The 26,149-nt window shown below is 35.0% G+C and overlaps 1 protein-coding gene across 3 annotated transcripts in view; it reads left to right on the forward strand.

Annotated features, from left to right (window-relative positions):
- Positions 1 to 26,149, forward strand: part of PCLO (piccolo presynaptic cytomatrix protein) — a 391,256-nt gene that overhangs the window by 210,227 nt on the left and 154,880 nt on the right. For all 3 annotated transcript variants that reach the window (XM_025291036.3, XM_044946575.2, XM_045166378.1), the window contains exon 7: positions 18,860 to 21,047. In XM_025291036.3, the coding sequence (XP_025146821.3) occupies positions 18,860 to 21,047 (2,188 nt within the window). The remainder of the gene's footprint in view (positions 1 to 18,859; positions 21,048 to 26,149) is intronic.

The following is a 26,149-nucleotide window of genomic DNA, read 5'->3' on the forward strand; positions in this document are numbered from 1 at the left end:
ATTCTGAAATTTGGAACATCAGAGATTTAAATTTATTCCTTTCCCACTCTGTAGGAATCCAAGCATCTGAGATCCTTTAACTGATAGAGTTTTTCCATCATGGAATTGTAGTTACACTTTTGACACAGAAATTCCAAGCCAGGAGCCTGTATCATCTGGTTAGTGTTTCACTGGCACTTTGAGTTCATGCTTAACCCTAAGATATCTTATATATTTAATTGTTTAAATTAGCAAGAATTAACATAAAATCATAAAATAGTACACAGTGGGCCTAACTGGTGCAAGGAGTCATCTGACATATTTTCATTGAGTTATGTAATATTCCCCTATGTCTGCCAGAGGTGAACTGTATCTCTTTTCCAGACTTTGTCATTTTGCTATCAAAGTCACAGTCCCCAAGCTGAATTCTATTTTTGGCAACTTTATATAACCAAACACTTTTATCATGTAGTCTTCTTCCTTTTACAAATATAAAATTTTAACTCTGCGTAAAGATGAAAAAAAAATTGCCACCTTTTTCCTTGAGTTTTTCTGTTCGCTCCTCAGAAAAATTCCCAAAAGATACAACTAAAATATTCAGAAATGTACTCCTTCTCATGGGGTTGAGCTAGCTATTTAGATACCACTTGAAAATAATTTATTTTCATTCTAATTTAGAAAAAGCACAAAAAGAAATAAGCTTTTTGATTAAAAACAGTATGCACACAAAGATTTATTTCTAATTTGTATCAGTGAAACTCTTCAATTAAAATGTTTTATGGGAGCCAAATAGTTAAAAATGAGTGACCACTAGTATAGAGTTATCAAACCATCTGTAATGATTGAAAGTAACACAACCTTCCCATCCCAAGTCTGGCAATTGCAGATATCCAGTAACCTTGATTCCCTTTCCTCATGCAGGAACATTTGGCGATTTCTCTGTTTCCTCAGCAAAAACTTATTATCATTAAAGACCTTTACTTTATGGGATAGTAGAAAAAAATTCTTAAATCTCGTAGTAACTATTTGTCTTTCCTAGTTTATGGAGTATATAATGGTGCTACTCTAGGGATATTAGATTCCTGTTCTTTATAGCCATTTTAAATTTATTCCTTTTGGGTATTGAGGCCATTCTTACGTGACTAGTTGAAAACCACCTACCTTTCTAACACTCTGATCCTCACGCCCTTTGTGGTTTTCTCCATATCACATATTGTCAAAAGTACAGTGTCTTTTCCTTTATTATTTCATTTATTGTCTTTGCTTCCCTAACCAGAATTTATGAGTGGGGATTTTTGTTTTACATGATCACATTTTTATGTTTATTATACCCAGAAAAATGCCTGGCTCACAGTAGGTTCTCTACAACAATATATTAATATGATGAATCAAAAAAATGAACAGGCCACTTTTTCCATCAAACTTCTTTTAATTTAGGTGAATTCACCAATTCCTCACTCCCACTTAAAACAAAACAACACCAAAAAAAAAAAAAAAGAAAGCAAAACAAATAAATGAGATTTGATTCATACTTTCACTATACCTTTTGTGGAGTTGAGTTTTTCCTTCTGCTTTCTCCTTCTACGTTTTTCTTCTTTTGATAAAAAGATGACAGTACACTTTCTAAAATATATTTCAATCCAGCATTTGTGTGTGTGGTGGGGGGAGAAGCAATTATCTCTAGCATCACATGTATGAAATTTTCATAAACCAGAGCAACAAAATGTGTTCCTCATGCCCTTTTTCTTTCACACAGCTCAGTTCAGCCACTGAGTTGTGTCTTGCATTTTATGACCCCATGGACTGCAGCACACCAGGCTTCCCTGTTCATCACTAACTCCCGAAGCTTGCTCAGATACATATCCTTCAACTCAGTGATGCCATCCAACCGTCTCATCCTCCGTCATCCCCTTCTCCTCCTGCCTTCAATCTTTCCCAACATCGGGGTCTTTTCAAATGAGTCAGTTCTTCCCATCAGGTGGTCAATATGGGAGTTTTGGCTTCAGCATCAGTCCTTCCAATGAATATGCAGGACTGATTTCCTTAGGATGGACTGGTTGGATCTCCTTGCTGTCCAAGGGACTCTCAAGAGTCTTTTCTAACACCACAGTTCAAAAGCATCAATTCTTGGGGCTCAGCTTTCTTTATAGTCCAACTCTCACATCCATACATGACTACTGGAAAAACCATAGCTTTGACTAGATGGACCTTTGTTGGCAAAATAATGTCTCTGCTTTTTAATATGCTGTGTAGGTTGGTCATATCTTTTCTTCCAAGGAGCAAGTGTCTTTTAGTTTCATAGCTGCAGTCACCATCTGCAGTGATTTTGGAGCCCAAGAAAATAGTCTGTCACTGTTTCCATTGTTTCCCCATAAATTTGCCATAAAGTGATGGGACCAGATGCCATGATCTTAGTTTTCTGAACGTTCCGTGTCAAGCCAGCTTTTCCACTCTCCTCTTTCACTTTCATCAAGAGGCTCTTTAGTTCTTCTTCTTCTTCCGTAAGGGTGGTGTCATTGAGAATGAGGTTACTGATATTTCTCCCGGCACTCTTGATTCCAGTTTGTGCTTCATCCACCCCGGCATTTTGCATAATGTACTCTGCTTCCATTGAGGCTCAGCTGGTAAGATATCCGCCTGCAATGCAGGAGACCTGGGTTCAATCCCTGGGTTGGGAAGATTCCCTGGAGAAGAGAAAGACTATCCACTCCAGTATTCTGGCCTGGAGAATTCTATGGACTGTACAGTCCATGAGGGTCACGAAGAATTGGACATGACTGAGCAACTTTCCCTTTCACTTTTAAGCAGGGTGACAGTATACAACCTTGACTACTCCTTTCCCTATTTGGAACCAGTCTGTTGTTCCTTGTTCAGTTCTAACTGTTGCTTCTTGACCTGCATACAGATTTCTCAGGAGGCAGGTAAGATAATCTGGTATTCCCATCTCTTTAAGAATTTTCTACAGTTTGTTGTGATCTACACAGTCAATGGTTTTGGCTTAGTACTTTTACACAGTGAGACTTTTTACATCATGACCCCAAATGATCAAGAACACCAAAAAAGAAAATGTAGAATGTTCTCTACAAAATCAGGAGAGAAAGTAACAGCCATTGAAAGACCTAGCAGTGTACTCTCAAAGAATTTTTTCAGAGCTAGACATATCCTTTACAATTTATCTGTCTTAAAAAAAGATTTTTCTGTCAAAAAAGAAATATATTTCAGAAATAGCACATGTTTTATCAGTAGTGATACATGCAACTTTTTGCACTAAAATAAGCTACATTTAAAATGTTTCACCTCTATCGGGTCTTAAAAATACAAAACCTGCCAAGTGTTACAGCTGATTTTTCCTACCCTCAGACTTGTTGAACAATTTTGGAACTTTTTGGTAATAGGCAAATTCCTTATTAAAATATTTTTGTTCCAGAGTTTAAGCCAGGATCCTATTGCAAAGCAGATGGTATTCATGAGCTGATTTTTACAAGAATATGTTTTGCTTCACTGATTGCTGTTTTGATAGCTATTTTTAAGATTTTTGGAACCCTTTAATGTCTATTTCAGATAGTAATTTCCATAACCTAAATTGAGAAATTTTATTTCTGTCAATTTTATTTCTGTCAGAATGTACAGATTTAAGAAATAATGACTGTGATGGCCAAATGTGATTTGAAGAATAATATTTTTTAGTGGTTGTTTTTCATTATTCTCTTTGGAAAGCAACATAAATCAGTCTATTAAAACTGAGTTTGATGAAATAAGCTATTTTATAAAGGTACTATTTACATACATGAGAGAAAAGGTACTCATTTATTAAAGACAGGCTTTCTAAATAGTAGTTCAGTTGAGTTCAGTCACTCAGTCGTGTCTGACTCTTTGCGACCCCATGGACTGCAGCACACCAGGCTTCCTTCCATGCTTCCCTGTCCATCACCAACTCCTGGACAGAGCTTATGCAAACTCATGCCCATTGAGTCTGTGATGCCGTGCAACCATCTCATCCTCCCTCTTCCCCTTCTTCTCCCACCTTCAATCTTTTCCAGCATCAGGGTATTTTCAAGTGAGTCAGTTCTTCACATCAGGAGACCAGACTTTGGAGCTTCAGCATCAGTCCTTCCAATGAATATTCAGGACTGATTTCCTTTAGGATGGACTGGTTGGATCTCCTTGCAGTCCAAGGCACTTTCAAGAGTCTTCTCCAACACCATAGGTCGAAAGCATCAATTATTCAGCACTCAGCTTTCTTTATAGCCCCACTCTCACATCCATACATGACTACCGGAAAAAACACAGCTTTGACTAGATGGACCTTTGTTTGCCAAGTAATGTCTCTGCTTTATAATATGCTGTCTAAGTTGGTCATAGCTTTTCTTCCAAGGAGCAAGCGTCTTTTAGTTTCATAGCTGCAGTCACCATCTGCAGTGATTTTGGAGCCCAAGAAAATAAAATCTGTCACTGTTTCCATTGTTTCCCCATCAATTTGCCATGAAGTGATGGGACCAGATGCCATGATCTTAGTTTTCTGAAAGTTCACTTTCAAGCCAGCTTTTCCACTCTCCTCTTTCACTTTCATCAACAGGCTCTTTAGTTCTTCCTTGCTTTCAGCCATAAGGATAATGTCATCTGCATATCTGAGGTTATTGATATCTCTCCTGGCAATCTTGATTCCAGCTTGTGCTTCATCCAGTCCAGCATTTCTCATGATGTAATCTGAATATAAATTAAATAAGCAGAGTGACAATATATAGCCTTGATGTACTCCTTTTCCTATTTGGAACCAGTCTGTTGTTCCATGTCCAGTTCTTTTTGACCTGTTGCTTTTTGACCTGCATACAGATTTCTCAGGAGGCAGGTAAGGTGGTCTGGTATTTCCATCTCTCTAAGAATTTTCCACAGTTTGTTGTAATCCACACAGTCAAGGCTTTGGCATAGTCAGTAAAGCAGAAGTAGATGTTTTTCTGGAACTGTCTCACTTTTTCAGTGATCCAACAAATGTTGGCAACTTGATCTCTGGTTCCTCTGCCTTTCTAAAGCCAGCTTGAACATCTGGAAGCTCATGGTTTACATACTGTTGAAGCCTGTCTTGGAGAATTTTGAGCATTACTTTGCCAGCATGTGAGATGAGTGCAATTGTGTGGTAGTTAGAGCATTCTTTGCCATTGCCTTTCTTTGGAATTGGAATGAACACTGACCTTTTCCAGTCCTATGGCCACTGCTGAGTTTTCCAAATTGGCTGGCATATTGAGTGCAGAACTTTCACGGCATCATCTTTTAAGATTTGAACTAGCTCAACTGGAATTCCATCACCTTCACTAGCTTTGTAGTGATGCTTCCTAAGGCTCACTTGACTTCACATTCCAGGACGTCTGGCTCTAGGTGAGTGATCACACCATCGTGATTATCTGGGTCTTAAGGTCTTTTTTGTATAGTTTTTCTGTGTATTCTTGCAACCTCTTCTTAATATCTTCTTCTTCTGTTAGGACCATAACATTTCTGCCTATCTTTCCATGAAATGTTCCCTTGGTATCTGTCATTTCCTTAAAGAAATCTTTAATTGTTCCCATTCTGTTGTTTTCCTCTATTTCTTTACATTAATCACTGAGGAAGGCTTTCTTATCTCTCCTTGCTATTCTTTGGAAATCTGCATTCAGATGGGTATATCTTTCCTTTTCTCCTTTGCCTTTCATTTCTCTTCTTTCCAAAGCTATTTGTAAGGCCTCTTCAGACAACCATTTTGCCTTTTTGTATTGCTTTTTCTTGGGGAAGGTCTTGATCCCTATCTCCTGTACAATGTCACGAACCTCTGTCCGTAGTTCATCAGGCACTCTATCAGACCTAATCCCTTAAATCTATTTCTCACTTCCACTGTATAATCATAAGGAATTTGATTTAAGTCATACCTGAATGGTCTAGTGGTTTTCCCTACTTTCTTCAATTTAAGTCTAAATTTGGCAATAAGGAGTTCATGATCTGAGCCACAGTCAGCTCACAGTCTTGTTTTTGCTGACTGTATAGAGCTTCTCCATCTTTGGCTGCAAAGAATATAATCAATCTGATTTTGGTATTGATCATCTGGTGATTTCCATATGTAGAGTCTTCTCTTGTGTTGTTAGAAGTGGGTGTTTGCTCTGACCATTGCATTCTCTTGGCAAAACTGAATAGCCTTTGCCCTGCTTCATTCCATACTCCAAGGCCAAATTTGCCTGTTACTCCAGGTATTTCTTGACTTCCTACTTTTGCATTCCAGTCCCCTATAATGAAAAGGACATCTTTTTTGGGTGTTAGTTCTAGAAGGTCTTGTAGATCTTCATAGAACCGTTCAACTTCAGCTTCTTCAGCATTATTGGTTTGGGGCATAGACTTGGATTACTGTGATATTGAATGGCTTGCCTTGGAAACAAGCAGAGATCATTCTGTCATTTTTGAGATTGCATCCAAGTACTGCATTTCAGACTCTTTTGTTAACTGTGATGGCTACTGCATTTCTTCTAAGGGATTCTTGCACACAGAAATAGATATAATGGTCATCTGAGTTAAATTCTAAATAGTAGAAGCCTCATTTTTTTCTATAGTTCTTACTGCTTTATTGCTAGTATACTTTTCTTGCCATAGTTCCTCTCTATGATTAAAATCTTGAATTATTATTATATGTTATTATGCTATATTATTATAAAATAGGAAATAATATTAAAGTATTTTTCAAAAAATAACTAAGATAATACTTTACAGTAATTAACCATTAGGGTTTGGTAAAAATCAAAATGACTTCACATATGTAGACAAATGTCTGTGAAAACCAGAAATCTTTTTAATTGATCTCTTCAATTTGGTGTTTAGTAGTTAACCTTTGCTATTTCACCGTGATTAATATATTAGGATTAACTTCAAAACAAATGTTTTCAGACTGAAGGGTGAAAAAATCGTATTATTTGTGTTATAGTTTCTTAACATCTACATTTCAAAATATGTAAATAAGCATAATTATAAGATACATATATATGTTCTTAATGTTCAGTAAAAGACCTTGGATGAAAATTAGCCCTAAATATTAGGATATATTGGTTTAATACAGGGAAGGTCTGAATTAATAGAGCATTGATTATTACTGACCCAGTTTAAGAACACAGAGCATCATTTAATTAGCTTCCTAAGTATTTTATCATAATATTCTTGATTCAGTAGACTACTTATTTTGAATAATTATGCTGTTTATAACTGACTACATAAAGCTACATGCATATTCTCAAAAATATATCCCCTCCCAGTGAACAGGTATGCACTTTCATATATTTGTTTATGTTTTTTAAAATTACTACTTATTTAGGATGCTTTAATCTGCCACGTGTGCTGTTGCTGAAATAAAAAACAAGCAACTAAAGTATAATATAAAAATTTGGAAAAGTTTTGAGGTATAATGTAGATAGTGACATCAAAATGTATTGTAATAGTTGCTTGACTTTTTCTTAACATTATGTTCAACATAAAATACATGTTCATAATAGAAATATATGCCTACATACATATACATATATTCATAAACTAGTTAATACTTTTATACCCTTGTATAACTAATAAAATATTTTCACATGCAGTTGCCTGGCACAAATCCAAACCATTTATTTCTGTAGATTTTACGTTTATTTTATTCGTATTTTAAAAATGATAAATCTGAAGTTAGGTAAATATTCTTTGAACCTGCCCATATCCACCCAACATTAATTTCATTTGTAGCAAATGCATTTTATTCTATTTAACAGGGTTTTTCTTTTTGATCCTCTGTCTTGAATGGTGCATAGAATTTGAATTAAGAAAGCAAAGCACCAGAACAAGCAGAGGGAGGTGAATTGAAACTTAAAAGAACTGTTTAGTTAACTGAGGTAGCTTAGTCTAAAGCTATAAACAATAAAAGGAATTTTTATGTATTTTATTTTCTCCTTAAGAACAGTTTGCTGGAGATTCAAATTAAAGCAGTTAAGAAAAGTGATAGTTGAACACAATGTAAGAAACCCTAGAGCTAACTTATAGAACTGCTGTCTCTATTTTTTTGGTTGAAAAAATGTTATGAAATGGCAAATAAAAGCTTACCTTCATAAAGAACAGTAAATAACCCTTATGAGGGAGTAAGCAGTCAGTCACAGGAGAAGAGTTGAAGCTAAAAGAGAGTATACTCATCATTCTCCTCCTCTTTCCTCAAGTGAAAGAAAAAAATATAGACTAAGTCACTCTTAATAAGTTGGACTGAATTTTAATTTCTAATCTAGTAAGTGGTGTATTTTGACATGATGGGGACAAGGCAGGTACCCACTGCTTTTTTTTTTATAAAACTCAGCACTAATCACATAGCTCAGTCTCCAGGCATAGAGGCTACTTTTAAAGGGTTAGTCATTAATTTACTTTTTAGAAGGTCGAACTAAAATCAAGATTTAAAGTACTTACTAGTACTAATTGTAGAGAGTTTCATGATAATTCATAAAAGACCCACATCACAACATTAATTTTCCTTTTGACATAAATAAATGTGCATTAATTCATTCAGTGTGAAACAGGAATTAAAATGATAGAAATATTTCTAATAAAATAATATTGAGTTTAGAAAAAGTTTATTTGCTTTCACCCAGTTCTCCCATTTATGGCATGAGCTGATACCTGTAAATACTCACTCAAATGCACATCAAGTAACCCCAGGTTTTCTTAATAATCCATTTGGAAAATCATCTAATCGCCATCAAAGTATGCCTCTATTCTCATATAACTTAATTTATAGAATTGAAAAGTTAACCTCTTAAAACTATAACATTTAGTAAAAATATTGTATTTATGAAAGTCCATCCATGAGATTTATCATCTTAGATGACTGTATGTTTCTTGACACTTACTTAATTCAATTGCCATCCTTTATCAGTTAGTTCTTAATAGCATTTTCTAAAGAACCAAACACTTCTCCAGTTTGTACAGAAGGACCATGGTCCTACTTTCCAAGGAAATTTTGTTAATTTAATTTAATTTGAAGGAAGCTATTTATGTGACATAGCTTTATGAAGAAGATCTGTTTTTATTTACTGCGAGTATGTTTAGATAAAAGCAACTCTGAACTGTTTTAATATCATGTTCCAAGGTTTTCTAGGCCAAGGATAATCAATCAATGAGAGAGGAATAAAAAACAATAATAGTGATTTCTATGATTTTGTGGTTAGATATTTCAAGAGTCTAAACATAAAATATCTTTATTATCTCAATATAATTTAGTAAAGACTGTGCCACTGTTAAAAGGATCATTATATTCCTCATGGCTTTAGATAAGTAGTTATTGAATCATTCCTCAAATTGCTAGTGATCTGAAGCTCTGGAAAACATATAATAGTAATCAATCTTCATTTTAATACTCCATGTACAGAATGTAGTATAATTAGAGATTTACATTATAAAGCATTTGAAATACAGTTAATTTTGTTATGATGAGAGGTTGCCAATGAGAGATTCAAATGAGGAGGTATTTTATAGAAGTGTTGGAATCACTCCAGTCCCTCTTTGTGGATCAGCAATTTGTTCTCAAAATGAAGTAAGTCATGGGCAGACAATATTATAATATTTAGCATGCTGAATGGAGGGAGGAAGAGATGTGTCTTGCTTTTTAATATATATTTATTAATATGTTTTAGGATAAGTTTCCATGTTAATTCTTGGAAATTTGTATTAACTTGATTATTCTACTTCAGATTGCTCGCATAAACTATTAACACATTTTCTGGTAAAGGGATGTAGTCATTATCTCTTGATAGCATATTAGAACTGTAAATGATTTTGCCCTTGAAGAAGGAATCAATGTTAGATAGTTTTTCTTAGCATTCCATATTCTAGTCCAGCAGCACATACAGAAGTTAAATGGTATAGAAATGAGAAAATAGGAAGTATCTGTGTTTATTTTCCAGTGATTTGATCAGATTTTAATTCTTATGCTATCATGTTTTCATAACCTTTAGGTTAAACAAATGCTGTTAAATTACTTTTTTGTTTCTCTTTATGCTCACTGGTTCCACACCTTCTTTCTGCTTAGCTAAGAACATATAGGCAAAATATGTTTTGCTGCCCCAATAAATTTTTGAACTAGTAACTATAAGAAGAGAGATTTTAAGCCTAGTGATGATTGAATGTTGAGAGATTAAAAGGAAAAAAAAAAAAAGGAGGTCATTAGTACCTTTAAGCATTTTCTTTTCTCCTAGGAAAGTGATCAAGAAAATACAATTTTGGATGAAGCAAAAAACTAGCTTAGAAATATATCTGTAGCACACAGCAGTGTGTTTTTCCAATGAAAAAGTAAAATCTAGAAATGACAAAGATAGATAAATGGGAGGGATAGAGGGTAGAAGTGGGGAGGGAGAAATACTTGCACACACATATGTCTAAAAACTGATCACCTTAAAAACTGCTAAGAGGGCTTTCTAGAATACCTTATACTGATTTTAGGAGAAAAGAAATTAATCTGTTTGGGACATTCCAGAAAATAGAAACAATACGTGTTGCCCAGACTGACATCTCTAATGCTTCTGTCCAGTGAGGTAGAAACTAGTTTTCTGCTTGGCTGCCCAGCCCAAGAGCAATGACTTTCAGAAGAAAACAAGACAAACTGGGACAAGAGGTGCATTAAGGCAAAGCAGAAGATGTCTCATGATATATTGAGTGCCACTTTCACAGTATTAATTGGAGAACATTTTTGTCTCTACTACTGGACTTTAAGAAATAACTTGTGTGTGTGACTTTTAAATATATTCATTTACTTTGTTTTTATTTTCTGACTGTTAAGTTCTTGTGATTTAGTTTCTTGCTTTTTTGATGCTACTAGAATATTACAACAATTAAGGAAGAAGTACTTTTAAAAAACAATTTCAAGTATATTCACAAATGGTAAATTCTCTCCCATGGCCATAGAGTCAAGACTGTTTATTGTTAAAGGTGTCTATATTTTTTTCAATCATTCAGTGATATTTTCAAAGCAATGATGATACTGCTCATTTAGCATTTGATTCATAGAAATAGTTATTAAATTGTTCCACACTACTTTAGTTGAAGAAATTTGATGGCTTTGTTTGTATGTGCCAGGCATTGTGCCATATTGCAATGACTAGTGGATTTTAGATGTTTTATCAGTGTTCAAAGTATTTTTCCAGAATGGTATCATTTAGAATTTCATTTTTCACAGGTCACTCCATGTTATTTTTAATTTTCCTTGTATATCTTCAGTTCAGTTCAGTTCAGTCGCTTAGTTGTGTCCGACTCTTTGCGACCCCATGAATCGCAGCACGCCAGGCCTCCCTGTCCATCACCAACTCCTGGAGTTTACCCAAACTCATGTCCATCAAGTCCGTGATGCCATCCAACCATCTCATCCTCTGTCGTCCCCTTCTCCTCCTGCCCCCAATCCCTCCCAGCATCAGAGTCTTTTCCAATGAGTCAACTCTTCGCATGAGGTGGCCAGAGTACTGGAGTTTCAAAGCAGTAGAAATAACTGAGCCCTGGCACTCAACATTTAGAATCTATTTTAGCTCTATGTAGGGGTAGGGGTGGAATGTTAAAAATGAGTCTATTTGGGGAATACATTATTAATGATACAATGCATTGAACAGAATGCTGAATATTTTATATTCAACTGCTATTTTGTCTCCAAACTGGAAATTATAGATAGTAGGGTAGAGAGACCCCTTAACGGTGAATTAATGCTTTCATTGGCATTTCAGAGAGTGAAACTCTCCTTATAAGAGCTATTTTGTTTGAAGGGACAAATATCCTAGACATTTCATCTACCTTCCTAATACTTAAAAGGCATAGATATTTATAGAAAGATATTTATACCCTAATGTGAAGGAATGACCAGGTACAGAACAGAAGTAAAAATATCAGAGAACTTATAATATGTATAAGTAGTATTCTTCTTCCAAAGACAAAGACTTATCTCATAATCAAGTAAATACAGGCCATGAGTGAGAATTCCAATAAGGCGAGACAAATGACTCTGAGAGCAATTTCTATCCTCCAGTTCTGTATATTATACTGCACAGTTGAAGGACAGTCTGACTCATAATCTCAGTCAGTACAGTAAACAATAAACATGCACTTAGTTTTTTGCACTCAGCTATCAGATATGTGTTTCTGGTTTTTGTTGTTACTGTTTTGATTCTTGTTTTCTTAAATTATTTTTAAGATGGAAAGGATTTCTCAATTTTATTGAGGTTAGTTATCCAGTTGATTTTCCTTAGTGATTCGGGTAATTAATTTCTCAAACTAGATAACTGTTGTTTCCTCTAAAGTTTGTAATCCCTTTTTAATTACACCATTGATCTTCTTTTGAACTCAAATAGCAAGCAACTTTTAACAAAGTTCTAGCATTTACATAATTTTTCATTCAGACTAGGAATTCCGTATCCTCTGATTTTTCCTTAGTTATTGCACCTGTGGAAAATTTCCCGAGATTTTTACGAGGTTAAGCTAGAAAAATTAATCTTCTGCACTGAAAGAGACATTCTCATTAATAGTTTTAAGCATCATTTTTTTTTTCTCCATGTTCTCTAATAAAACTGTGTTTTTTAAATCTTGGTTGAATATCTTCTGAGTATTTATTCATGTTAATCCAAAAGGTGCGAATCATCCTATCTAATAAAGGGATTGATTTTAGGATCATAATTGATAACAAGGCAAAATCTAATATGTTCCTCTCCTTATTAATTTGCTTAGATTGTTATCATAGCCTAGAATATCTTTTTCTTTCACCCTTTATCCAAGGAGCTCTATTTTTCAAGTTGTCATCCAAGTTTCTGCTTTTTCCATTCAGACAAAGACACTAAAACATACAAATACCAGCATTCTCTATAAGCTAAATAACAATAGATTAGGGATCTCGTTCTGAAGATACCATCTTGTATGTCCTGTAACATCTATGATTTTTCAACCAGTGACTGTTTTGCCTCTGTCTTCCCCTAGAGATATCTGACATTGTATAGTGGCATTTTTGATTGACAGGACTAGAATAGGATGTGCTGAGTGGGTAGAGGCCAGAATTGCCACTAAACATTCTACAGTTCACAAAACAGCCCTCCCACTCCCAACATAGAATCATCTAGAAAGAAATATCAGTAGTGCCAAGGTTAAGAAAGATTCATTACTTACATTGATGCTGGGCCATGAGTAGTCATAGTCTGCATGCAGATCCCTAACAGATTGCCTGACTATTTTTATTGTTACAGCCAAAAGTTGGCAACTGTGTCAAAGGATAATGTAAAATGCTTTGCTGAAGTCCTGTGAGATTGTATCTCCTGTTTCTATGTTATCCATGTGGACTGCCACATTATGATTGGAGGAAATTAAATGGGGCTGTTACAGTTTTCTCTTTAGCAGAGCTATGATGTGTGCCACCCAGTACACTGCATTCCAAGTCATCAACAGTGATTGCACACTTAGAGTTTGATGGTTTTCCTGGTAGTTAACATATTAGAGTTGATTTAAACAGTATGTAATAACCAGGGTTCCCTTTTCCACCAGTAAGAAAAAAGGAAATGGGTGAGTGGAGACCTTAATATAGATAAATTTTCAAGGGTTTGAAATATATAAAATATTTAAATATAAAATACATATTATATATAGCATTTATATTATGTATCACCTAAGAATTATATTCTCTCTCTTTATATATATATATATATATACACACTGGTGTGTAGGCTTCCCTGGTGGCTCAGATGGTAAAGAATTTGCCTACAATGTAGAAGACATGGGATTGATCCCTGGGTTGAGAAGATCCCCTGGAGAAGGGAATGGCTACCCACTCCAGTATTCTTGCCTGGAGAATTCCATGGACAGTAGAGCCTGGCAGGCTACAGTCCAAGGGATCGCAAAGAGTTGGACACAGATGAGTGACTTTCACTTTCATTTGTGTGTATATATAAATATATATATATATATATATATATATATATATATGTTTGGTTTTTGCTTCTCCATTTTTCCTCTTTCTGTTTGCATTCAATGACTCTATGTATTACCATCTCACAGAAACTAATGCCTCACCAGGCTGAAGTGCATTTCATCTATCATATAAGATGCATGGTATCAATGGGCCCCTCCAAGAAGTGTTGTTTAAAATATCTTCAGACAGCAAACTTATGCTGGAGTTTGTTTGCTTCCTATCACTATTGCGATTGAAATTAATTTTTCTTCAAGTCTTTTTAAACCTCTATTCTAGTCTTAGGACTTCCTTTCCTTTCCCTTGGTGTATTATTTACACAAGTATTTTTAAATATTTGTTTTTAGTACAATTATTTTTCAGATTAAGGGCACCAGATCTGTTTGAAAACTTTGACCAGGCTAGTCATCACGGCAAGAAGATCTTATTAAACACCAAGATTTTTCTAGATTGTTATTATTGTCTCTAATCATGACCTGCAACTGCATCATCCTTAATCATGATAAACTTGTTTTGATACATCTCTTGATCTTTTCTAAGCAATTGCATTGTTTCAGTTCTCTACTTTAGAGTTCTCTACTCTTATTTTGGGCTTCCCAGGTGGTGCTAGTGGTAAAGAATCCACCTGTCAGTGCAGGAGAAGCAAGAGACATAGGTTTGATCCCTGGGTTAGGAAGATCCCCTGGAATAGGAAATGGCAACCTGCTCCCGTATTCCTGCCTGAAAAATTCCATGAACAGAGAAGGATGGCGGGCTACAATCCATGGGGTCACAAAGAGTTGGACACCCTGAGCATGCACTCTTATTTTACATTATATTGATTAGAATTAGTCATTTTAGAAGTTATTATCTAGAAAGGCTGTTCTTTTTAAATTATAAGTTAGCAAGACATCACTTTAAATTCTCTATTTTATTTCTCTCTGTTCTCTAGAATAATAACTAATTTAGGCCCTTTACTTGTTTTAAATGATTTAGTGAAAGTCACTCTGTCATGTCTGACTCTTTGTGACCCCACGTGCTGTAGCCTGCCAGGCTCCTCTGTCCACGGAATTCTCCAAGCCAGGGATCAAACCCAGGTCTCCCACATTGCAGATGGATTCATTACCATCTGAGCTACCAGGGAAGCCCGATTTACTCCTTAGACAAACTGATAATGTAACAATAATCTCAACATATAGGAAAACTGAGTCCCAGGGAGTTTAAGCAACTTGCTGAAGTTCTCACAGCTGGTAACGGCAGGGCCAGGATTGAAACTGAGTCTAGCCTGAGAGACTAAGCTTACAATCACATTACATTTCCTGTCATTTGGGAGGAATGTAGCTAAAATCTTGACAAGTCTCCAAAGGCAATGGCACCCCACTCCAGTACTCTTGCCTGGAAAGTCCCATGGATGGAGGAGCCTGGTAGGCTGCAGTCAATGGGGTCTCTAAGAGTCAGACACGACTGAGCGACTTCACTTGCACGTTTCACTTTCAGGCATTGGAGAAGGAAATGGCAACCCACTCCAGTGTTCTTGTCTGGAGAATCCCAGGGATGGGGGAGCCTGGTGGCTGCCATCTATGGGGTCACACAGAGTCGAACACGACTGAAGTGACTTAGCAGCAGCAGTAGAGAACAACAAAGCTATTTTGCCTTGTGGAGACTGAGTGCTTAGCTGAGCTAGCTCATTAAGTATTGGATTGGCCAAAAAGCTTGTTTGGGTTTTTCCATAAGATGGTGTGAAAAATTCAAACAAACTTTTTGGCCAATCCAATGTCTAGCTACTACCAACCAACTTTGTCACTTGTTTCTATGACTCACATCCCTGGCACACAAAATATTGATAAACAGAAGTCATGTATCATTAAATATTTGCAACCCTGAAGGAAAATTAGAAATCCCTAATACCTGGAATGTTTCTTTAACCTAGGATTATATTTTGAAAATAACCAAAGACTGAGGTTGACTAAGCTCACTCTGTCAAGTGAGAACTATAAACTGTTAAACATATATTAAGATAAATTATATACACGAATGAGCAATCAACAGTAAGAACTAATATCAGTTTCTAGTTTAGTTCATTATAACCATTACTCTTAACATAGTTGTCTTTTTTGCAGTTCCTCATACTTTTATCTTTCTGGTGATTTCATATATACTCTCATCCCACACAGTGAATTCAGGGAAATTCATTTCTTGATTCAGAGTTTAAAAGTAATTGAACTGGTTCTTGTTTTATCTTTTCATTTATTTATTCTTTCATTTAATGTTTGTGTGTGTGTATATATATATGCACCCATTTAATGGGTGCCTTCAGTATTTTTAAAAATTAATTTTCAAAGTGTGTGTGTTCGCCTCAGAAATTTCTTTCATTCTCTCTCTTCGTTCCATTGCATTGTTACCTTCTCTGTTCTGTGTGCTTTCTCTCTGCCAGGATCCACTTTTTGTGTTACATTAGTTAGTGGGTATTTTTAACCTCCTTTGGTGGGAAATCCTTACTTTGAAATGCTATGCTATTACAATTTCAGAGTAACACAGTGAAACTTTCTTTTTCAAACCATTTCACAACCACAATCATGTAGTACAGATGAACATTTTAAACTTGAAAATTCTTATCCAGATACCAAATCTACTAAATGCAACTCAAGGAAAAGAAATGGTCATTAATTTCAGTCTCCTATTGAATTCCATGATATTCAAAGAACCAAAAAGGTTATTGTGAAAAAACTTTTTTAAAAAATAGAAAACATATATATGTTAGTATTAGGGGAAATTATTAAATAATTATTCATTTATTTACTATTATGGTCAGCACACTCATTTTTTTGCAAAGAAACAGTTTTTTAAATATTTAGAATGTGAATTTATCAAACATCCATAGTTTTCTGTAGAAATGAGAGGATTATGCAAGGAAATGATATGTAATGGATGCCTTATAGTAAGTTCAGAATTGCATGTGGCTCAGTGGTAAGGAATCTGCCTGCCAATGCACTCGATCCCTAGGTTGGGATGATCCCCTGGAGTAGGAAATGGTAATACACTCCAGTTTTTTTGCAGAAAAAATTCCATGGACAGGGGAGCCGGTGGGCTACAGTCCATGGGGGTCGCAAAAAAGTTGGCCATGACTTAGCAACTAAAGAACAACTACAGTATGTACCAAACATTTTGCACAGAGGTCTCATTGATTGTTAATAACAGCTCTATGACTTGATTGTAGTAAGTAAAATTAAAAGAAATAAGGATGAGAGAGAATAAATAACACACCAAACAGCTGCTTTTGAGATTCCATTGCCCATATTCCTCAAGATCTCTGTGAGAAGCAAGCTACAGTTTCAAAAACCATACTTGAAAGGCTTATGATGTTTAGTAATTGTGAATTTCATTCAATATTTTAAATTTCAGAAATACATTTAAACCTTTGACCTTTATGATATTGCTTCTGAATATTATTTCTGTTAAACAATGAGGGTAGGTAAGTGGAGAAGACAAAAAAAAATGACAACAGAGAACAGACTTTAAAACACCTAAGGAAATAAATTTGGAAATAGTAAAAAGACAGTGGAAGTACAGGTCTTGAATGAATATATGTTTTTTTGGTTTTTAATACTTGGTGATTGGGTGAAAGGGAAGAATTAATGTCTTTGGATTATTAGTACGAAAAAGCAAAAAAAGAAGAATTTTGTAAAGAATATGCAACTAGAAGGCCAAAAACCTGAGATCTAGTTGGGGGAATATGCTACTAAATGCTTGGGTAGCTTTGAGTATATCAGTTTAATTATAGTCAAAATGATCTCATGTCTTCCGATATTAAATGATTCTCAAGACCAGTGATTCTTAGAATGCGTTATGACAAATTAACCAAATAAAATGGAAAATATCTGACAGTTTACCTATATGCTTTCTCTGATATTTTTTAAGATTTCAGCGTGTTTATTTAAATAATTTTATTTATTTATTTATTGGCTATGCTGGATCTTTGTTGCTGCTCAGGCTTTTCTCTAGGTGTAGTGTGCACTCTTCTCATTTAGGCAGTTTCTCTTATTGTAGAGCACGGGCTCTAAGGCACAAAGGCTCAGTAGTTGCGGTCCTGGGTTCAGAACACAGGCTCAGTAGTTGTAGTGCATGGGCTTAGTTGCTCTGTGGCATGTGGGGTCTTCCCAGACCAGGGATTGAACCCATGTCTCCTTCATTGGCAGGCACATTCTTTACCATTGAGCCACCCAGAAAACCCTCAATGAATTTTTGTACTGTTTGTGGTCACTTCCTTTTGCTTCATATGGTAGTTACTAAAGCATATTAATAAGAAGCTAAAATCACCAAAGAATAGCAACATTGAAAAAAAATTGATTCACATTGTTACAAAAATATTCAAAGAGTAAATAGGAAATTAGTTCAGGTAACTCTTATGGGAGGGAAAAAAGATAGTGGAGAATGAGAGGATTTCATTTCAAAACATTTCATGATTGGTTTAGGACTGACAGACACTTCAAGGGGTGAAAGAGGAATGGTGAGACAGAAGCAAACAATTCTCTTGACAATGAGTATCTTCAACTAATATAACTTAAATTTTAGATAGTTAACACAAATACTCTGGGCATACCTTCAGTAAGTAATAATATGTATAGTAAATATGATGAAAAATTAGTTTTTAGAGTTCTTCCAAGAGTCTAACTAAAATATAAGCCTGCCTAGCAATGCACTTTGTGCCTGATTTCAAAACTCATTTCTAATGTTAGGTAAGTTGTAATGTGTATCAATTTACTAAGAAGGGGAAAATTATTTCTCAGTTAACTGTTTGTGACTGATACTTGCAATTATAGGTACAATTTTATTATGTGCTCAAAGCTAAAACATATATGAAATCATCTTTATTTAAATGTAAATTATGGGTTTTTTGACCTTTAATTTTTTTCCTTGATAGTAAAGTATTGTATTTTATTTACTTAATTTTAGGCAAAAGGTTCTCAAACCGCAACAACCTCTGGCACTCAGAAAAAAGTGAAGAGAACTCTGCCAAACCCACCACCTGAAGAGACCTCCACAGGAACTCAGTCAGCCTTTAGCACAATGGGCACAGTCTCCAGGAGAAGGATCTGCAGAACCAATACGATGGCCCGAGCCAAGATTCTCCAGGATATAGACAGAGAGCTTGATCTTGTGGAGAGGGAATCTGCCAAGCTTAGGAAGAAACAAGCAGAACTTGATGAGGAAGAAAAGGAGATTGATGCTAAGTTACGGTACCTAGAAATGGGGATTAACAGGAGGAAAGAAGCCTTATTAAAGGAGAGAGAAAAGAGAGAGAGAGCCTATCTGCAGGGAGTAGCTGAGGATCGTGATTACATGTCCGACAGTGAGGTCAGCAGCACCAGACCAACCCGAATTGAAAGTCAGCATGCCATCGAGCGACCAAGAACTGCTCCCCAAACTGAATTCAACCAGTTTATTCCACCACAAACCCAAACAGAATCTCAGCTAGTCCCTCCTACCAGTCCTTATACCCAGTACCAATACTCTTCCCCTGCTCTTCCTACTCAAGCACCCACCCCATACACCCAACAATCCCACTTTCAGCAACAGACTCTGTACCATCAGGAAGTTTCACCTTATCAGACTCAGCCAACCTTCCAAGCTGTGGCAACAATGTCTTTCACACCTCAGGCTCAACCTACACCAACCCCACAACCTTCTTATCAGTTACCATCACAGATGATGGTGATACAACAAAAGCCACGGCAAACTGCATTATATTTGGAGCCCAAGATAACTTCAAACTATGAGGTGATTCGCAACCAACCCCTGATGATAGCACCTGTTTCTACTGATAATACATATGCTGTTTCCCATCTTGGTAGTAAGTACAACAGCTTAGATTTGAGAATAGGATTGGAGGAAAGAAGTAGCATGGCAAGCAGTCCAATATCAAGCATATCTGCAGATTCTTTCTATGCAGATATTGACCATCATACTTCACGAAATTATGTCTTAATTGATGACATGGGTGAGATTACCAAAGGAACAGCAGCTCTAAGCACTGCGTTTAGCCTTCATGAAAAAGATCTGTCAAAAACAGACCGTCTCCTCCGAACCACTGAGACACGTAGGTCTCAAGAAGTGACAGATTTCCTAGCACCTCTGCAGACTTCGTCCAGATTGCATAGCTACGTGAAAGCAGAGGAGGACCCAATGGAGGATCCTTATGAGTTAAAGCTTCTGAAACAACAGATTAAACAAGAATTCCGTAGAGGAGCAGAGAGCTTAGATCACCTTGCTGGTCTTTCCCATTATTACCATGCCGATACTAGTTACAGACATTTTCCAAAATCTGAAAAGTACAGCATTAGTAGACTCACACTTGAAAAACAAGCAGCAAAACAACTACCAGCTGCCATACTGTATCAAAAGCAATCAAAGCATAAGAAATCACTAATTGACCCTAAAATGTCAAAATTCTCACCTATTCAAGAAAGTAGAGACCTTGAACCTGATTATTCGAGCTATATGACTTCAAGCACTTCATCTATTGGTGGCATTTCTTCCAGAGCAAGGCTTCTTCAAGATGATATTACTTTTGGCCTCAGAAAAAATATTACAGACCAACAAAAATTTATGGGATCATCTCTTGGCACAGGACTGGGCACCTTAGGAAATACCATACGGTCAGCTCTGCAGGATGAAGCAGATAAGGCATACAGCAGTGGCAGCAGGTCCAGACCTTCTTCCAGACCTTCCTCTGTCTATGGGCTAGATTTATCAATTAAAAGAGATTCTTCTAGCTCTTCTCTAAGACTGAAAGCTCAAGAGGCTGAAGCTCTAGATGTTTCCTTTAGTCATGCATCACCTTCTGGGAGAACTAAGCCTACTAGTTTGCCTATTAGCCAGAGTAGAGGAAGAATACCAATTGTGGCCCAGAATTCTGAAGAGGAAAGTCCACTCAGTCCTGTTGGACAGCCAATGGGAATGGCCAGGGCTGCTGCTGGACCCCTGCCACCAATATCTGCAGACACCAGGGACCAGTTCGGATCCAGTCACTCTTTGCCTGAAGTTCAGCAACACATGAGAGAAGAATCACGGACTCGAGGCTACGACCGTGACATAGCATTCATCATGGATGACTTCCAACATGCCATGTCAGACAGTGAAGGTAAATTGGGCCTCAAACTACCTTGCTACTCTCAAAACTCAAACTCTTATTTTTCTGCATGTTTGATTTTCCTTCTCCAAGAATGTATTCTATTTTTCTTGGTGTGTCTTTTGCATGTTTACTTCAGTTTTATTTCTTGTAAATGGAAATTCTATCTTGTGTATAGATTTCATAGCATGCTCTTTATTTCTTTTTAATTTATCCTTTTATCGTTGTTTCTTGATTATTTGATTTTTGTGGTGTCTACTTTTCCAAAATCATTATCAAATAATTGTGTCAATAAAATATGGTCATCCTTTAAATCTATAGTTGGAAAGTTTTTTGTTGTATGTTTCTTTTGTTTTCAAAAGTTATTTTTAAAGTTATTAGTTTCTTTCAGTTTGTGAAATGATTAAGGTTTTGAGCCACTGAGTATTCCACTAGACTTTGTAGTAGAAAATTATTTATCATTTGTGAGATCAGTGTTTGTTAATTCAGAGAATGTTTTCTTGAGAACGTTCAGGTGAGTCCCTAATGTTAGCATAATGTACAGTTTTATAATCTACTAAATAAAAGGCTTGTATTTTAATTTCTCTGTCATTGTGAATGCCATAGTTGACAAGCATTGTACACTGTACATTTTGTATTACATACTAAAACCTTAGTACCTAATATGATATTGACAGTAAACAACAGTATTAGCCATATGCTGGTCAATATGTATGAAGCACTGTTTAGATCTTAAAATTTGAACTTTGTACATTGCTTTTGTGAATTTAGGTATTTGAGCTGAAGCTTTCCTTGTATGTTCAGTTAGCCTTTTCCATGGGTTTCCTTTTTGCATTATTTCATATTTTTTTGCACTAAATTGTTTTACTAGTTTTTCATATAGAACAAGTGATATATGGCAAGTACATACTTAACTAAAAACTTTATGGTGATTTTTTATTAAATCATATAGAACCAAAAGGATTTTAGAAAATGACCTGACCAAGTCTAAATTAGAGGACAAGATTGAAGAGGTAAAGAAATGTGACATTTTGCCCATGCCAAGAGTACTTATTACTCTTGGTTCTTTTTTTCCTTCTCTCTCCATGGTTTACATTTGAATATAAGTGTGGCTTGACTCCTAAAAATAAAATATTTCTCATCCAATAAAAATGTATTACTTCATGACTTTGGAGATGGAAAAGCTCTAAGCTAACATCTCTTCTTTTAAATCTAACATTTTCCCTGGGGGCTTGCAGGAAAATATATTTTCACAAAAAGGATTTTCTTTCTTCTGTATCTCGATACCAGTGTGATATTAGAAGTTTAAGTGTAGGTTAGATCAGGACAAAAGTAACCACTGGATCTAAAGGAGAAGAGACTGCTTTTCCTAGTGAAATTCCAATAGACCAGTTACTTTCTGATTTGTTTTATTCTCTATGAGCTGTTGAATTGACCATTTTTATTGATGATTAGCCAATTAAATAAAACACTATTTTTTTTACTTTAGCCAGTTGTTTAAATCAACCATCATAGTTAAGTAAGAGTTATATGGAAACTCTTTTTTTCACAGTCCACATTTAACACACATTATATATGTATATAAATATATAGATATATAATGACTTCTACAGAAGAATAGAAAGGCTCATCAATAATACTATCTGTAAAATAGCAAAATAGAATAAAAACTAACAGGTCAATCATAAAACTAAACACCAAAGGCTTTGTATGCATGATGTACATTTATCTGGAGAGAATTTGACAAATTCATTTATTCAATCATAGATTCTGCCATCATGCTGCAAGACATACAAATGTTTCTAGATATTCTGAAGTATGACAGTTATTTACATACAACCATGTAAAAATAACCAAATTTTTCTCATTTATATGTTAGGATGATATGTACTCATAGTCATCAAAGACTATGAGAAACTTGCTTTGATAAAATATCAAAACACATCAAAAAATACTTATCAAAACATTTGTTAAGTATTGGAAAGATCAGATTTGAAAAAGCATGTTAATCTCCAGCAAATTGTTTAAACTAATTGGATGAGACATCGTGCAGCACCCAAAATTAAGAAATGTGTAAAGAGGACACCAGAGAAGGAAACAAAATGAAACTTACATGAAGTTAAATTGAGTTAAAATGTTATTTTTAAATTAAGCAGATAGGAAATGTAGTCATGAAAAAGTCATGTTGGTACATAATTATACAAAGAAAACTATAACAAATTGAATTATATATGTAATATTATCTGTGTGAATTGTAGTGATGTGTTTTTAAATGTTCTGTATTTTCTTTGTGTTTGTATCTCATAAACGTATTACTTTTTCTTCTGGTGAACAGTGCTCTGCTCTTTTCTTTTTTTAAATCTTGGGATCCATGAGTAATTAAGAAAAAAGTAAAAAATATTTTTCCCAATCACATAACATATGACATTATAAACTCATGAAGTGTTAGAGATTTTTTTAAATAAAAGTTTGCCACATATATACTATATCTATGTTTGAGTGATACTAAAACAACCTTGAAATATATAACATTCCAGCAGGCTACTTAGTATCATGTAAACAAAGCAAATTTAACTGATTTCAGATTTATTCAGATTTATTGTGTGCTTTCTCTGAATTGAATCAAACTCTTGGTTATAGACAATATATATTTCAGATGTATTCTATATGACTCCAGGTAATTTTGAAATACCTCATCCGAGGTAAAATCTAGGTAGATATAATTTTTTTTTTCTTTTTAATTAATCTGTATTTATTACAGCTTTTAAAGCAGAATGTGACTTGAGGTAGGCACAATTGATGTTGCTTAATAGTTATGACCATCAGCCTAAACTCTACAACTTAATATTCATTCCTGGTTAAGAACAGAACAGGAAGACTAGAGTAGATTGGAGAAAAACTAAACTAGAAACAATCATTATATTTCTGCAACCACAAATAATTTGTTGAAAACATTCTTTTAAAATATACTCATGTTTAAAAAAAATGCATCAGTACATACAGTCTTAAAAAAAATTCCAAGGAATATTTTATACAGAATAGAATTGGACTCCAAAACAGCTTACTTGCATTTTACATTTAAGAGAAGAAGATATCAATAGCCTAAAACAAGGGGATGCTAATCTTCAGTGAATTATTTAATTTGGAAAATGTTGTTATTATTGTAAAATTTCATTTTTAAAATTTGGATCTACCATGGCAGATCTGACAATTGCAATTACAAACATTTAGCATTTATGTCCAACTTGCTATTGGGCTTCCCAGGTGACCCTAGTGGTTAAGAACTTATCTGTCAGTTCAGGAGATGGAAGAGACTTGGGTTCAATCCCTCAGATGGCAAAATTCCCTGGAGAGGGGCATGGAACCCCACTCCAGTATTGTTACCTGGAGAATCCCATGGACAGAGTAGCCTAGCAGGCTACAATCCATAGGGCTGCCAAGATTCAGACGCGATTGAAGCAACCTAGCACACACCAACTTTCTATAAATGGTGAATATGGAATTCGATTTAAGAGAAGACTTACTTAATCTAGTTTCTCTTGATTGATAAATTCCTATGAGAAGCAAGGTAGCTATCCTAACTTAGTTACATATAGAGTTATTATAAACATAACAGACAAAGTATGTCATCAGTATTGGAAATAAATTGACAAAATGTATATCAAGTTGAAATTCTGCCTTATTTGTATAGACACAGCCAAGGAAACATTTTAGAAGATTTTTTATTTTAAGTGCAATTAGCAAAGTATATATTCAAGTGATATCAGGTATAGTATCCAAGGTAGTCATTTATTAAAATCAGTATAGACAATTTTTATGAGAAATGTTATTAAAATATATAAAAATAATATAAAATATTAGTGTGTTTGGTGATCATCTAATAAGTTTTAGACACTAATGATTAAATAATGGATTTGTTTTGTTTACTTATCAAAATTATATTGAATATATCTTTCATAAATTTAGTCCCTTGGTGTCAAGGGAAAACTTGAAAAACCATAGTAAATACCAAATAGACTGTGAGAAAAGACTGTGTAACTGTTAATGAGGTTTATTCGACAAGTATTTTAAAATGTACTTATAATAATTAGGATATTTAACTTTCTTTAGTTGATGACTAATTTTCCTATGTGCCACTCATTTCCCAAATACTTTATTAACATTGTGGCATTTGCAAGGCATTGGTTTTAGTATTAAGGGAGAACAAAAAAACAGAAGACATGAGGCTTACCTTCAAGCAGCTTAGAGTCTTAATAGGGGAGACCAGACAAGTACATATACAACCACAAACCAGGTATGTACCATTGTATTGCCTCAAATCTAAGACTGACTAAATTATGACACATTGTCTATCATTCTGTGTTTATTGAGAGAAAGTTCTGTGGTTAATCAGTGGCATTGACCAAGACCACAGGAGGTGTAGAGGTGAGTAATGCTGTATATGCTGTGGTTTTGCCAGCCCTGCCAGTAAAGAACTAATGGATATTGCTTGGGAAAAAGTGAAAGTAGTGAAAGAGAAGTCAGTGATGCAGACAGAAAGAGAACTGTAATGAGGTTGAGAGGAATACTCAATAGTACGGCATTATCGAAATCAGAGTTTCAAGAAGATGTAGACTGATAGCATCATCAACAGATCTTTCAGGATAATACCTGAGAAGAGGTGCTCCATCTGCCATTTAGGAAGTAACAGTGTACTTCCAGAGACTATTAATTAGGGATCCTTTTACAATGCATAAAACTTTCTATGAAGGCAAATTCTATATAATAGGTAAATAATGATTTGGGATCACTAGATAAGAACTTTAAAATGTCTTTTAAAGTACTAAGAATTTAAAGGGATGAAAAAATTTAAATAGTAGTTATATACTCAAATATAATTATATTTTCAAAAAAGTATTTTAAGATATTAAGCTTTGTCACATTGTAAGTACAGAAAGCAGCCTACCAACTCTTTTAATTCCTAGATCTATGATCCCACAAAAAATAATTGTTTAATTTTTAATGAAAAATTCTAGTAGATATATTTTAAAAATTAGGCTACCAGATGATTATGGCACACATGTTCCTAGCACTGATACCTAGGATCCTCCTAAAAATAAATATTTTCATCTAGT

The sequence above is a fragment of the Bubalus bubalis genome, chromosome 8 (assembly GCF_019923935.1).
Source record: "Bubalus bubalis isolate 160015118507 breed Murrah chromosome 8, NDDB_SH_1, whole genome shotgun sequence".
NCBI lineage: Eukaryota > Metazoa > Chordata > Mammalia > Artiodactyla > Bovidae > Bubalus > Bubalus bubalis.